The sequence below is a fragment of the Zonotrichia albicollis genome, chromosome 12, assembly GCF_047830755.1.
Source record: "Zonotrichia albicollis isolate bZonAlb1 chromosome 12, bZonAlb1.hap1, whole genome shotgun sequence".
Taxonomy (NCBI): domain Eukaryota; kingdom Metazoa; phylum Chordata; class Aves; order Passeriformes; family Passerellidae; genus Zonotrichia; species Zonotrichia albicollis.
This window is the reverse complement of record NC_133830.1, coordinates 255793-272542: the sequence shown is the minus strand read 5'-3', so window position 1 is coordinate 272542 and position 16750 is coordinate 255793. Positions and strand designations below refer to the sequence as shown.

Below are 16750 nucleotides of genomic sequence, written 5' to 3'. Positions count from 1 at the left end.
AAATTAGTAAAAATTATTTCAGGAGGCTCTGGTCAAACTCAGGTTGGTACATTTCTAAGGTTTACTGTAATAATGCATTGCTCCCAAGACATATTGATTCATTATTAATCTCAACTCACCACACAGGCCCTGCCTAATATTTGGTCTTGATGACCACTCAGATGGATGGTAAGGTCCCACCTGGGTCACAGTGAGGCCACACAGATTGTGTCACCTCCCCAAATCACCATTAAACAGCATTCACAGCTGCAGAGTCCCGCCAGAGCACCACCAGCCTGGCTGGGACACCGGTCACTAAGTGCCCACCAGGACAGCACGCTGCAAACCCCACCTGCACCAACGGCAGCTCCCTGTGCACACAAACACCCTCTGCACTGGCTGCTCCAAAAGGCTTTGTGGCTGCCTGGCAGTGCCATGGACATAACCCAAACTAACTAACACACAAGAGTGGGGCAAGAGTGAAATTCGTTGCTATGGCAATTAGCTTCCACTCCTTCTAATCAATATCTCAGAAACAAATGGCAAAGGCAGCGTCTTCTTTGGCCTGTGGCTGCTCCTTCCCCCAGGCAGCCCCTTTCCAGCTGCCCCAGTTCTGTATCACTGTCCTGCTTACAGCTGCTGCCAGAGCCGTTCCCTGAGCTTTCAGTAAGTGAACAGTTCCAGTAGAGCATGTTTCACTAACCCAGCTCACTGGAACTAATGTTTGGCAGCTAAAGAGTACAGGAGGAGTTACACAGCAAATCCCACCAAAAGCACCACCCCTCTTTTCCAGCTGTGCAATCCTTGGCATTGATCTCACAGAGGGACTCGCGCAAATACAGCAGGAACATACTGACAGGCAGCGGTCACTGTCCTGTCTTCTCTGTCCTGACTGCCCCACAACTCTCCCCATCCCAAAACCTGGTCTCAAAGTAGGCAATAAAAGTTTTCCAATAGTATCGAGTTGTTTTCTGCTTCCTAATTGGAGTATTCCCACACATTTTTAATGACAACTGTCATTGGTTAGCTGAAAAGAGCTGTTGTAAGACAACAAAGAGTAGCCACAGAGGACAACACATAAACCTCACCCAGAAGACAGTCCAGAGCAGTGGATGAAAATACCACCTCATAAGCAACTCAGCCAAATAATTGCTGAAAAGTGTCTCAATTTGTTAAAAAGAGAACGAATTTCTGCAGTGGCAGAGGGAGTTTCAGCCAAAATATCCACTGAGCCACTTGAGTAATTAAGTGTTCCTTCTCCATGGCATAGCAAAGTAGCTAAAGTAATTTACTGCCCTTTCTGAAAAACAGGATAGAAATACTGTTAAATAATTTTTCAGCATAGAAATGACAACAAAAAGGTTTACAGCACTGAGCAGCAAGCCTCTAGCTGAAATGCTGCCAAGTCATCAACACCATTCTCTTCATACACAGAATTTAATCTCTCAGGTAATTACCTCCTGGAACAGAAAAGTAATTTAATCTAGAAATCGGGTTTACTTAGGGGAAAGCAGCTAGAACTCTAGACCGGGAATCCTCAGTGACCAGAAAGACAGAGTTACACAGAGGGACAGAGGGCAGCTGATGGACAGTGAGGTATTTTTAAAAGTATACGTACAATTTTTGAACAGCTATATGTAAAATTCAGTCTTCATGATAATACAAACCCTGTATTATTGCCCAAACTGCTTACACTTCACAGGGTCAAGTTTTTAGTTTCAACTCTTCTTAGCATTTCACAGAATCACAGCATGGTTTGGGTTAAATTGCATATTAAAGACCATCTAGTCCCAACCCCCTGCCAGCGGCAGCTTCTCGGGGCACCATGTGCCAGGCCCTCATCACCCTCACATTCAAGAATTTCTTCCTCATCTCCCACCTAAGCCTGTTCTCTGTCAGTTTGCAGCCCTTCCCCCTTGTCCTGTCACTTCATTCCCTTGTCCAAAGCCCCTCTCCAGGTCTCTTGGAGCCCCTTTAGGCACTGGAAGGCTGCCCTTCAGCACACCTTAACCTTAAACACTTTTTCTTTCTAAACTTGAAGTTAATTAATGTCAAATTTCCCTTTACTTTGCTAAAACTATTAATTTTGTAATTTAAAAAAAAATACAAGGTCATACTCCAGATGGAAGAATTTAAAAAAAACATTTTGTAACACACACTATAAATGGAAACCTGGCCATGCTGGGCCACGACATGAGCAGGTAAGAGGAGGATGATCATTGAGCCATGTCCAAGCATACTAAAAATTTTCCATGAGATGAACCGTGACAAGAATTCAGGCATGACTTCTAGAAACTCCTGAACAGCCTGAGCAGTCAGGCTGAGTGCAGTGCAGCACGTGTGTGCTGGCTATCACTACAAAGCCCTGGCACTGCACCACGAAGTGCTCCACCACTCCACCAAGTGCTCATTCCATGCCACATCAGTCAGAGCTTCTGAGGTTCTGCACAGAGCAGCAGACACGCAGCTCAACCGGCACTCGGTCTCTCTTCTGCCCAGCTGCCCCCAGGCTCAGTAAGCAGCCTCACCAGCAGGACAGGCAGCCAGGGCCATGGGCACGCGCCTGGCAGCAGCAGGGAAGGCCGAGCTCCCTGGGCTCTGCTGCAGCATGCAGCTCCAGGTAAGCCAGCCCCATGCAGCTGTCAGCATGAACCTGAGCACGGCCCCATGAGCACTTCTGCAGCACGGCCAGGTAATGGGCACCCCAAAAACCCACAGAGACATAGGGCAACGGCAGCAAAGCACCACACACAGACTGCACAGTACGTAGTGCAGGCACTTCCTTAGTTAAAAGCAGAACAGCATTAAAGTTTAGCCCCTCCATTACCCTGTTTCCACCACTGTACATTTAACCTGGATTCTAAAAGGATACAATTTCAATATTGATCGGTTAAACAATAAACATTTCGCTGACTAAATTCCAGCAGCTCTCCAGTAACATCTGCAGCAAGGTCCACTCTCTGCATTTCTGAGCAGTAACAGCAAGTTCCATACTTCCCAAATTTTACCAATATTAGGATAACATGAAACTTGGCACAGTCCTGATTTCCAAATATCTAACAAAATAATTAAGTCTAGGCTCATGTAAAAGGATTTGCTTTGAATCTTCACCGTTCTGGCACAGGCTGTCAGTGAACTGCTAAAGTTGACCTGCTGTCCCTCCCAGCTATCCACAGTTTTTCCCACACAATGAATGAAGGCATTCTCATGGTACTTTACATAAGAAAACTCTCCAAGACTATGTAGAAATTAAGTAGTTAGTGATGAACAAGAAAAGATCACCATACCTCAATTGTTTTGAGAACATTAGTAACAGAAGAACAAGTGCCCCTCCAAACTAGACTCTACATGGGAAGGATCTCCCTTTAAAGCAGATGTTTATAATTCATTCAGTGTAAAAAACAGCTGAACAACAGCTGATGAGCTCTGAAACCAAAACCCTGCAGCAACCAGCTTTCTGGTTTCGCTAGCCAGCCACAGCACAGGCATTTGCCTGGAGAAACCTGCAGCACTGCGGCCACAGAGCTCTGTGGTGCCCCGGTCCTGCCATATTCCACGCAGCACTGCAGGGTTTCACCTATCGAGCGATTCTCCATCTGGGTCTGGAAAGACAGCAGATCCAGCCACACTACGTGCACTCTGACTGAACTTCAGTGGCCAAGGAAAGTTCCTTGCCCAGCAGTTTGTGACACAATTATTTAAATCTATAACGGCATAATGACTTCTTTGCAGTCTTTAGCTTTCTTGCTCTCTTCTGGCATGAAAAGCAGTATTTTCTTCTTCCTCTTTACTTTTCATGCAAGCTAGTAAAATCCTATATTCTTCTTGGTGGGCAGAAAAGAAACTTAGTCCCACTCCAATACATCAGTCCACAGGCTCCAGTGAAGCACCACCTCTCCATCAAGCTGAAATTCCTAATTTCCTCTGCTCCTGCTGCCAATGCCAGCAGGCTGAAATGATTTTTTCCTGATGATAGAAATAGTTCTTTCCCCTCTAAGTTGTTGTCGACTATCAACAGGATCGTGGGACCTCTCACAGCACAGTGTAGGCAGTGGGTTTCAGTGCACTTCCGAGGCAGACATGCCTGAACAAGCACAAACTGTGCCTGCACAAAGGCCGTCCTGTGCTAACTGAAGCACTGCAACATTTCATTTTCTTTGGGAGAAGCTAGTGATTCTAGAATGGAGACTTTTACAAGTTACAGACTTTCTGAACATGACTTCAATGTTCACAGGATTCCAAGAGTTAAGTAAGACCACAAAATATGCAGATAACACAGAGAAAATATTTTGCTGCAGTTGAACATTTACCAAGGGCACTCCACAAAAAAAACTCAACAAAACCCCTCTTGTAGCAAAACTTCAGTTTGCCTTCTGGTGATCTTGGATTCTGTTCTTGCTAAGTGTGTGCTATTTGAATGCCCTATCACAAAGCTCAAACAACAGTACTTATAATATGCTGCTGAAATATTTTATTACTCATATTTCAAATCCAAATACAATTTTCTATTCCATGCATACTAAAACCTTCACAGCAAATCTTTGAAGGACAAGAACCTTGCTTCCTTAGCAATTCTTCCTATCTATTTTAAATTGTATCAAAGCTGAGAACTCAAGAAAGGAATGCTGACCTCCCTATTCGAATACACAGTTACCCAAACTGTGCCTCAAGTTAGGAAAAAATCAAAACAAATAAACACAACAACAAAACCAACCAACCAAACACCCAAACACATCAAAAACCATTTTGCTCCTTTACTCTTCCTGTCCATAGGAATCGGTTGCTGTAAGGTGAGCAAGTCAGCTCCCTCCACTTTGGGAACACTGAGCAAATATGACTGAAAGAACAGGCAAACCCCATCTTTGAACAACCAAAACCCTGCGAATGAAACCTCAACCTCATCTCTGCTCAAGCACAACTGTTCACAATCAATCTCTGATAAGAATTATTTTGGAAGCCATTGTCACATTCTTTGTCACAAGAGGGAGACCCAAACTGGATTCATGTAAATGTTAAGAACTAACTCCTCTGGCACCATTATTTCATTTCCCCTGAACTTCCAAGGCCCCCCACTAGCATAAGGGTTTTTCTGTCCCTTCTGGAAAGGACCTAGTTTACATGTGCACCTTTATCACTGACTGTCACACCCGCAACAGAAAGACTTGCAAAACGACAGCAAACTTTTCTCTGCCCCTGAAGAAATACTGGCTGAGGAAACAGCCCACGGTTTGTCACAAGGAATTGAGGGGGAAAGGGAAAATTCTACACAAGCCAAAATCTCTACAAAGAACTCCTAAAGGTAACTAATTCAGAGTAAAGATGCCAACACTTGTAATGCTTCTTTTGATCCCTGATGGGAGGAAATTCCAATTGTTACTGCCATCCAGCCACCCATAAGCACCTATTACAAAGTATGGTGATCTTCTGTAAACTGCCATAAGCTGCAGAATTTCAATATTACAAAGAAAGATGCACTTATGTAAGCTGAATTCCCCTATAGTCTGTGTTTACAGCTTTATACATTCTAAGTCTATTTGGCAGTGAGCCATTACATGCAATTTGCCAGACCTCCAGCTGGCTCTGGATTATTGTTAGTAATGCTTTCTTCACAAAGAGAAGTTCCCAAATCCTACCTCTAACATCTCTGCAGGTGTAGTTTTACAGACCCTGTTAATTACCAATGTGAAAGATGCTTCAAGTGTATTTTACTTCCTCACTGTCACGGCATTCATGGAGCTGTTACAGCGACACAGAACAAACTCCTCAGGAAACCTGACATTCCAACTTGTTCAATCAGAGCATTAGAAGCCCATTTTCCTTTCGTAAGATGAATGTAGCATCTCTGTAACATTTTCCCACATTTTCCTCTGAGCAAGATGATGCAGTGGAAGCTTCTTAAGAACCCATTATACCTAGAAAAGTTCACAGCATTTCTAGTCACTCATTCCAAACCAGCACAGCCAGCAATGCTTAGAGACCTGTTTGCACATTGCCGCCTCTCAGCTTTGTGTAGACAAGCCTTTTGCCCTGTACACCATGCAAAATATCTGCAAGAACAGATTCAAACCCAAGTAATGTGAGGAACAATACACTGCAATGCCTTGTTGGCTTGTATATAACAGGGCACTCAAATGGCCAACACAAGCCAACCTAATGCTACCTTTCCTTTAGAAGCAACAGGAAAATTCTGAATAACTGCCCTTGCACTGACTGCGAGAAGTTCATCCCCTGCACGACCCAAGCAAGGGCACACACCTGAGTTATGGTGAGGTGTGCCTGGGACAGAATTGCAGCACACTACAAAGGCTGCAGTGAGAGTGAGCAACCTTCCATCAGACACCCTCAGCAGTGAGTTGCATCACATCTATCAAGAGAAAAAGGTTAATTTAAAGGTAATGCACTGAGCTACCAATGTGGTGACAAATATGTCCTTGTAGCTCAGATGATCTCATTAGATCCAACTACCCCCCTGGCCTTGCTCAGCCACGGGTACAACCATGCCATTCCAGTTTCACAAGCGGGCAAATTTGAAGAGCCATAGGGAAACTGCATGCCTGCTGCTCTGCTAAACATGAGAATCATGTTGATGCATAAAATTTCCAAATCTTCCTCTTACTTCTAACTTTTCCTCATTATGAAGTGTAGGCAAGCTCCAGCAGATATCTCTCCAAGGACCGTTTTACCGAGAACTCCGCGAGAGCTATTACTGGGTAGTGAACAGGCACACTCTATCCTGAGGTATCTGCCCGACACCGCAGGCAACTCGAGCTAAGAGACCTGAGGAAGGTGGGGCAACACTGCAGGAAGAAGTTTTTGTACCTGTGTCAGTGACAAGGGGAAATGCAGCCTGGGCTGTCAAACACAGCCACCCCCTGTCACTTTCACACAGGCGAGCTTCTTTTAGCTCAGCTATTCCGGCGCTACTTCAACATAAAACACTGAAGTTCCTCTCCCATAAATAAGCTCCACGCACACCAGTGGCAACACAGAGACACTTCAGATGCTGATAAATCCAGATTGTACTTGGCAGCAAAAGAGTTTGGCCTGAAATTATTAATATTTTAATGTGCTGGATAAATGAATGGAGTATCAATCACAGTTCACAAAAATTACTTCTTTTGGGTTTTTCTTTCTTTAAACTGAACTTAACTACTTGTCTCACTGGAATCTTTCCCAGGAAAGGAGTACCTTTCAAAAAAGGGGAGTCATGACAACTTAGGAAAACATCCTCAAATAGAGTTCAATTTGTCTCCATTATTCTCTTTCCATAAACCCATCTAAAACATCTGAAAAAATTCAAGTTGTCTAACAGCTAGATACAGTTTTGTACTACCACCCCAACAGTGAGGATCTCTCCAAATGCAACACATCAGCAACTGCACTTCTTGAGAACTTGGGTGACAGTAACTGTAGGGCCTCCAAGGGCTTCCGAACAGTACAAGATAGAGAGCAGTTTGAATCAAAATACTCTGAAAATACCTTGGATACTTAAGGAGGAAGGGAAAAGATAAAAAAGAAGAAAAAAAGGAAAAAAAAAAAAGAAAATAAAAAAGGCATGGAGACCTCCCACAGAACCAGAAGATAAAGTGAACAAACCAAATTTGGCCAGGGGAAACTGGTTATCAAATGCAAACATTTCATAAATTAAGACACAGTTAAGTGCTGATACAGCCCTTTCCAGAACAATATTTTAAAACTGGATAGCCATTATGAAAATAAGAGAAAGGCATTAACCTCATTCATAGGTGGAAGATGGAGACTGGGAAAACTGAAATGATTTGATGGAAGTCATTCACTGCAAATAGCCCCGTGGAAAACCAGATCTTGGAGACTAAAGCCTGGATCATGAGGCCATATTTCTCCTTCCTGCATGAAGTCCTGCTTTTGCTTTGCTCAAGTTTTATAAGCACCAGTGGCAGCATTTTCAGTTTGCAGCTCTCAAATCTGCACATTCTATTTGAAGCGTCCACCATTAAATGTGGTTAGAAACTGCAATTTTGACCTTGCAGCTGCATAACACACGCACACCACATAATGCCCAATTTCACACAAGAAGCGGACACACCCTGGGAGCAGGTGCTCCAGGTCCTACAAAAGGATTTGCCAACTCTGAAGTGTAAGTCACCATCCATAAAAGAATCGAGGTTTTCACAGAATAAATACTAATAAAGTTACAGTTTATTTTTTACAGTCTGGCAGTGATTGAATTTCAGCTGATAAAGGTATCAGCAAAATCATACATATTTTCTATGCTTTCCTTCCAGCAGACAAAAGATGGTTTTAGCACCATTTGCCTCTCTTCCGCCAAGGTGCCCAACACACAGGGACTTCCCAGTCCATCTAAGGCACAGTGAGGAGACAGGGAGATGCAGTTCTCGTCCTACATCCAAACTGAGATAAACATAATCTCTTCCAATTGTTCACACAACTACGCTTTTTGTTTCGGTAAACGCAGACCAAGCTCTCATTTTCTCCTTCAGTTCACTATACTGTAAGAGCTGCGCAACTTTTACAATTAAAACGGAGAAGTCAAGAGAATATCAGGGCCAGACAATTGTATAAAGCAGGTTTGACACAATCAGAGCTAATGCAGTGCAAGACACAATTGTGTCAGACAACACAAAAATGGACAGAGCCAGAAAAACAAATTGGTGAAAAATCAGTGAAAACATTTTTCCAAATCACACTGCTCACCTAGAAAAACAAGGATTAAAATGGAGTTATCCAAATGAGTTCATTTTAAACTATTTTGGCTGCCCTACATAAATAAAGCTTAGATACAAAGTTCATTACTAACTAGATCAAGTCTCTTTTGAGGGGAAGATTAAACTCCAAAGTGTCTGTGGAGACTTCTACTGCTTGCAGACACAGCTTGACACGTAAAAAGGCAAACCCTTAGAAGATGCAAGTTGCACATTTCCCTGAAATGGCCACATCAAGATGAGGAGGTAGTAAAAAAAATTACAAATTAATTAGAAAGATACCACATTATTGCAAAGCTGTAGCATTTCCCAAGACAGTTTGCAGGATGCGAATTCTGACCCATTTTAAATGCTGATGACAGCATTTTAGAATTCTGATGACTGCATTTTAAAACCTTTACAAATACACAAAAGGTGGTGGGAGGGATGAAGAACAGCTTAAAGGTAAAGCGAAAGTTCAGCTCGCCTTCTAAGAGTCCAATACTGTAACTCCTATGTCCAGAGTAAATTCTGCTCATTGGGAAGGGTGCACAAACAGGGCTGTGCTGGCAGCTCTAGAACGGTTCATACATGCAGCGCTCTACACAGACTCACTTTTATTCACGGATGGATTTTTCCAAATGCTTTTGCAACTACATGCATTGCATTCAGTGACAATCTGCAAGACTACTTGGATTAACTATTCTCTCTCTTAAAGCAGATTCCGGAAACGAATTCGAACACTTTCAATTAATAAACAGCCAAAGCTATACACGGCAGCTCCTTTGTTCTGAAGCCCCGTGTTGCCAGTGAGGGTTTCTGAGCCTGCACAGGGCAGGGCGTGCCCCCCGTCCCTGCAGGTATGCCGCTGGGAGGCTCACACCGCTGAGGACCCTCTGCCCAGGACAAAGCACGCGTGCGAGCGCTCTGCTCTCACAGGCACCTCTCGGGCACGCCCGTCAGTTCCGCTGCCCCCTCTCGCGCACCCCCGGCCCAGCGCGGAGGCTGCGCTGACCCCACAGCCGGCACCGCTGCGGTACCGGCGGACCCCCGCCCGCCCGAGCCTTTGTGTCCGCGCCGGCGCCAACAAAGGCGGAGGGGCTCCTCGCCCGGGCGCGGCTCTGCGGGGACCCGCGGCTCGCACCCACCTTCGAGAGCTGCCTGCGCAGGCTGAAGCGCTGCACCATGGTCCGCCGCGGGGCCGGGCAGCGCGGGGCGCGGCGGGCGAGGGGCGGCAGCCGGCGGCGCTCAGCGGGGGCTGCGCATCCTCGGGCGCCGGGGCTGGCGCCGCGTCCTGGCCCAGCGCTGCCCCGAGGAGCCCGGCGCCGGGCCGGGCCGGCCGCACAGGAAGGGACAGGAGCGGGCAGGGCAGTGCGGGGCGCGGCGCTCCCGCCTGCCGCTGCGGGGGGCGGGCACAGACACACCCGGCACCGCCCCGGCACCGCCCCGGCACCGCCCCGGCACCGCCCCGGCACCGCCCCGGCACCGCCCCGGCACCGCCCCGGCACCGCCCCGGCCCGGCCCTGCGGGACTCAGGCGAGCCCTTCCCAGCGCTCCCGCCGAGCCGCACCGGACGCGGGCCCCGCGCAGCTCCCGCTGCATTCACACAGTGGCACGGGAGTGTCAACTCCGCCCCGGGAATCAGCACAGAAGACCCCGTTGCAATCACTAGAAAATAATTCAAGAAAGTATTTCTCCCTCCCCGCCATAAATATGCAATAAAAATGTGTGAAAAAACAGGTACACTTGCAGTTCTTCAAATGCCGTGACAAGAGTGGCTTTCGGATCCTGAAAGTGTTCTTCCTCCGCTCACAGCACTGGTGAGTGAGGGACACAGCACAACCTTGCAGAACAGGGGATTGCACGGCTCTAACCTCGCCTTGCAGCAATGCTCCGAGGGGCTGCAGGAGTCCAGCACACAGGACAGACACAGTGCCAGCCGGTGCTGTGCAGAGGGAGCCCGCTCTCAGCCCATGGGCTCGGGCACCTGCCAGGATGTTCACACACGAAGGAGGCAAACCAAAAACCCCAAACACAATGAGGACCTCAAAATCTCTGGGAACAATTCTGTTTCTGAAGTAGTCCTGTCTCACCATTTTAGTTTTGGACTTCTTAGGATTTTATTTCCAACTCATTTTGTAATTGCCTCCTGCATGCAATAGAAAGGCTTCCTTTGTGCACTACATTGAAATGGCCATGGCTTGATCACTCCAGTACATGGTCTTACCTACACAGAAAAATAGTTTCTCAGTAACTATCAGCAAAACTACTGGATAAGGAACAGCTCCCATGCCAGAGCATGTCCCTGATGAGTGTTGACTCAGTATCAGTGCTGGATTATCCAGGACTGTACTGCTCACTAGCACTCTCCTCATACCTTAGCTTCACTGGGTACCAAGTACTGGCACAGTGGCTAAAAGGGATCCCGTTGCGTGCTTCAGCTGGAGCTGGGGCTCCAGACAGCACAGTATGTATGGCCATGGTGTGTACCTGGCTGTTAGGAGTCAGCTGTGCACTGACTCCATACAAAACCCCTCCCAATGGCAGGTACTAGGTAAGTACAGATTACTACCATGCATGATTGTACAGTCTTGTAGAAAAGGAAGGTATATTAGGCCAGAATATTTGCCTTGTTAAGGAAAACGTTTCTAGCCTATTTCTAAGGTCATCAGGTGATCTGGACACTAGAGATAGAAGAGGCATTTGCAGTTGGGCCATGGAAGGTTATGAGAACAGTCAGTATGGTTCCTTAAATAGATCTTGAAGGGAAAGTTTTAAGAAGATTAAACAGGGGTGTTTATTTTATAACTGTCATTCAAAAGTAACATCAATAGATGCACTCTTCAGCACCGAAATCCTAGCTATGAAATGAGAGCAGGATTCAGTAGCATTCTGCCCAGTCAGGGGTAACTCAGGGGTATTGAAAGTAGACATGTTCTGTACAGGGAAAGTATTCCCTGACAGAACTTGGACTCCTTCTCATAATGCCCTCCTTTTTTTGGAATATACTGAAAGTACATTACCCAGTTACCAGGCCTCAGTTTTGTGATGACCATGGAGAGCTGACAGTACAGAAAATGAAACGGACTGGGACACTAGAGGCACTTCCTTGTACTGGCAGAGAAGACACCAGATGCTATGGGGATTCTGCATCTAGCAGCTGCATCCTCCTCCTCCCTGAACTGGGTCAGTACTTCTTGTTCTGCAGTTTGGCTATATTCAGAAGCCTCATGCACACTGTTCAATTCCTACTTCAGAAAATCCATACCAACACCTTGAACAGCTGTGTGCCTGGGAAAGCTCATGTGCCTACTGCGGCAGAGACCAAAAGGACAAGTGTGTGTGAGATGAGAATGAGAGCGTGAGTGTAAGAGAGAGTGTGAGTGTGTGCACATACGCGGTCAGTCAGTGATGCAGTGTGGGAGTCCACCATAGCACTGGAGTAAAACACTGGAGCCTGGACAGCCAGCCGGGCACCTTATCTGCTGCACCCAGACCGCCCTGCTTCCATGCTGCCTGACAGCAGATACACCCCGACCGGCTCCGGGTGATCCCCTCTCACGCGCAGGGCTGGGTGCCCACTGTCCTGCACCTGGCACACAGAGTGCCTCATTTCCTCCACACACACTCAGCTCTCCCTTCCCCAGCAGGCTCCTGTGGCTCAGAGTCTGGGTCACAGAGATACAGATAAGGAATGGAGCCAGCTTGGCTGGGAAATAATCCACATCAGACCGAGATGGGACTGCCAGATTAGCAGAATTGATGGTAGTAACATTCTCCTTTGTCTCTGGAGCCAAGGCCTCACATTCAGCATTTCCAAACTGATGCTTATGATCTTCACAGTTAATTAATGGCTCCTGCTCTGAACATACGCCTTAGTCCCCTATTGCTGGGCTATCGTCACTTTTTTTTCTAATATTACCTTCCTACAGCAATTATTTTCTATGCAATAGCTTAACTGGTGAATTCTTCTGTTTTTATCCAGGAACACGATGGAGAAAAAGCAAGATTTCAGTAAAAGACATAAAATTTTATTTTCAAATTTAAAATGAACTTGACATAATGAACTAGTGCCTCTGCCTGATACCCCTTCATGAGAACACAAAACACAATTGGAATTAATCTTTGGTACAAAATATTGTGTAAATAATTTTCTTTTCTAAAATGTGCAGTAAAGAAGATAATTACTTGTTTTAATATCCCACTCACGGAGATCTTCTACAGCTTTTTACTTGTATATCAAATACAGAGTTTTTAGCAGTTTTTAAAAAAATTATCTTTTAGAACCATATAAAGCTAGAAGAAATATGTATGTATGAATGCTACATCAATGCTTGACACATGTAAATGAACAGGAAGGGATCTTCCTGATAACCTCTTACAGAGGGACCTTTTGAGATAATCAACAGGAGAGACATTTTCTTATTGCAGAAGGTTTGGAAGATTAAAATTTCGTATTTTGAAACATACACGTTCTCAGGATAAACTCATTATTTTATATGTATTTCAAAATGAAACACCTAAAGCCGCCTCAGCGCTCTGGATCCAGGGCGGTGAGCCGCAGGTCTCTGCCCGCAGCAGGTACGGGCTGCTGCTCCCCCCCGCGTTATCAGGCACCCCGCTCCACGGCGCGGCCCCGCGGCGCCCCCTGCGGGCCGGAGCGCCGCTCTGCGCACAGCACCGCGCTACCGCCACACCTGCACCGCCGCCAGAACGGCCCAGCGCCTCTCCCTGCCCCTGCCGGGCGTGGCACTGCACACACCATCTCCTTCCACCCTTCTGCTGTGGGCAGGGATACCTTCCACTAGCACAGCGTGCTCCAAGCCTCATCTAACCTACCATGAACACTTCCACATTCGGGGTATATCAAAGCCCTTCACATTTAAAAATCACCAGAAACTCACAAACTTAAAAGATGCCATGCACTCCTAAGGAAATTCTCAACAAGTTCACAAATTAGGTTGATTGAGAGGAAAAAGAAGCCTATGTGCCCCACTGCAGCACAGGCTGCAGCCACCATCAGCACGACTTTGCCTCTCTCAGTCCCGAACACTGCTAACCCAGGCCTCCATGTCTGCTTTAGGTTAGGCAGTCTTACTTTGGGTAAGACTCACCTGTCCTGCCACATTCAGCGCTCACAGAAAGTGGGACACGGGCATAGCATTGCACTGCTTAGAGTAAAAATTACTTCCATTTTTTCAGGGACCATATCTCTGTTCCTGGCCAGCCCCGGTTTGCTGCTCGAGTACAGCAGATTTCCATTTCTTACCAGGAAAGTCACATCATTCCCATAGTGTAAAATACTTGAACATGCCCCAGAAAAATATCCTTCCTTCCTGCACACCATTTGGAACCGGGAGATTAGATTAGCTCTTTTATTCAGGACTTCCACCTGCAAACTGCACAAGGCAGATAAACACACCCAGTGGTGCCACAACCCTGCCTAATCCTAACACCCTGGCAGAGTGTCATGGTACCACTCAACATCTCTCCTCTCTGCCGCCCACTTCCTATATGGGCGGGCCACTGCAAAGCAAAAGCCCAGGTTTTATTATTTTAACATTAATTTCCAACTAAATTACACTTAGAATTTCTACATAACTGCTTCAGAAAGCACTCATGACAAGTTTGCAAAAAGGATGACACATAAGATATATATTGTCGCAGACATTTTTTATGAAAAATCCTTTCTTTAATATTTTTCCTCCTGAGAAGCTGAGAGGCCTCAGGAACAAAATGTAAACATTGATTATCTGCTGCTGTGGAATGCAACAGGTGGATCTTTGATTAGCCCATGTTGAATGTTTATAATTAATGGCCAATCACAGCCCTGATGAAATCTTTTCTTCTATTCTTGTAGTATAGTTTTAATGTAATATATATCATAAAATAATAAATCAAGCCTTCTGAAACATAGAGTCAGATCCTCATCTCTTCCCTTATCCAAGAACCCCTGTGAACATCGTCACAATATATCACAGTCAAATCTACAAATAGAAATTACTTAAAATGTTTTGGACTTGCCATGAAATTTGATACTAGCACCGTAACTATCATAGACAGTGTTGGTACAGTGAATAACAGGCAAACAAAGCATTTGTCACTTTGGTGACATCCCTGCAGTTAAAGACCATGGGGATAAAGATGGTGCAGCTCCTTTCCCAATGGCTCAAAATCATGATTTTAGTGAAATTGACCCCAGTCCTAAGAGAGATTTGGGGATGATGTTGGATGGTATTCTACTGTGGAAGATGCAGACCAGTCAAAAACATCGATGACACATCTGCAGTGGCTCTGCTACCTGCTGCAGCACGCACCTGTCTCCAGAGCTTGCTCTATCATGGCTGAACACGTCAGCAGAAGATGCAGCACTGAGTTTTAACAGCACTGCCTAGAGAAGGTTACATTTTTAGCCTTATAATTGAGCAACCAAGTAACCTTCCAGTGAAGGACACTAGTTGTTGGCAACTTGAGGTGATAACACCTCCACCCTGCCCAGAACAACATCACCAACTGTAGGACCTGAGGAACACTGGAGGGGTGACTGTAAACCGAGGGGAGAGATTATAAAATAAGAAGTGTGTGCATAACATTTTAATACCAATAATACTTTTCCTTCTGCAAAAATTAGATCTGGACTAATAATGATGAGACCCTTCAGATTTCGGTTATACTAAAATTCTTGGCTCTTCCCATAGAGAGTGTGTGTGTATCTTTGCCCACAAGACTTTGAGCGTAATGCCCCTCTCTGCTGCACAAAGGTCACTGCTCCCAGAGAGGGAAAACAGTGCCAACTGCAGAACGGGCTTCTGGGGCAATTAAGCAACTGAAGACTAATTTCTGAGCTTGTGAAATAACCCTCAGCCTACTCCTGACCTGTCTCAACTTGCAAGCCACCCCAGTGATCTGCCAGTATCTTATCTTGCTGCAAGACACAAACAGTGCAGCCCTATCACCCTGCACAAACGCTGGGCTGGCTTCCCACTGGGAGCAGAGTGGCACAGGCACACGGGAGCCAGAGCTGCCCTGGACACAACGACACAACCCTGTTCGGATATGCTGGGAGCCTGGACCTGCAGCTCCAGGGGTGTACAGGGCCCCTTTTAAGAAAGAGATAAACTCCTGCTGTCCTGAAATGCTCTTTGTGCACTGTCTAGCGAGGTTCCTGTACGCCTGGCTGTCAGGGTAGCCCCTGCTTCACCCTCCCAAAAGAGTACAAGTTCTGCCTTCACGGGAACTGTGCAAGTTGGTGCTGGCTGAACATGATTCAGCTGCAGATGCTGAAAGCGAAATAATTTTTAGCATTTCCAGTCCCTTATGGCCAAAATTACAAATATTTTACTTCCATCAGTTACAAAAAAAAATAAATTACCAAATGCGCACCACCAATGTAAGCTGAACTGGAGAGCCAACACTAGAGTATGGTGCTAAGATTGCTTGTTCTTTGGGAAAATGGGTTAAAGCCAAAGTCATCTTTTAGAGATCCAGGACATACTGTTCTCAGCCACAGTAGACTTTCCACATGGTTTTAATGTTATAAAAAACCCTTATCTTCTCCCTTTACACAGGTGGTTCTCCTAGGTGTATTGCATGGTGTTTAGGACAGAAGAATTTGCAAAAAATATCTGGCAAATAAGTTACCACTAAGACTATTTACAGTTGGAGAGAAACTGTTCATTCTTTCACAACTGTGCTACATATACTGAAAGGACGGCACCTTGCTGTCTTGTTTATGCTATCATGCAGTGTTCAGACCAGTGTGAACACTTGGAAGGAGTCACTGTAAGTAATTAAGAAAAGCAAGCTTATTGCTGGTAGGTTTGTGATACCCATAGGATCTACTTTATCTGGAAAATTATTGATGCAGCTGCAAGTTGAAGACTGTAAACTTATGCCAAAAGTATATGCAGTAATTTTCTAAAATGTGGACATTAACAGAATATAGATTTAAGTTGGTAACCAAAACCAAAGACATTTGAAATATTTATGAAAACTTATTGTCAAAACTGACAAGTGGATGAGGACATGTGAAGTTCTGTCAGGATATAGTAGGACTGAAGTGAGTGGAGCCTTGAAAAGCGGGTCTATGA

General features: G+C 45.6%; 1 protein-coding gene across 8 annotated transcripts in view; it reads right to left on the bottom strand.

Moving 5' to 3' along the window:
* TMCC1 (transmembrane and coiled-coil domain family 1) overlaps nt 1-16750 on the bottom strand; it is a 74783-nt gene that overhangs the window by 33148 nt on the left and 24885 nt on the right. Inside the window, exon 1 of one of the 8 annotated variants that reach the window (XM_074550246.1) lies at nt 9809-10178. The exons of the other annotated variants lie outside the window; for them this stretch is intronic. Within the exon in view, the coding sequence (XP_074406347.1) occupies nt 9809-9847 (39 nt within the window). The 5' untranslated portion in view covers nt 9848-10178. Of the gene's footprint in view, nt 1-9808; nt 10179-16750 lie in introns of those variants that run through there. 8 annotated transcript variants of the gene reach the window in all.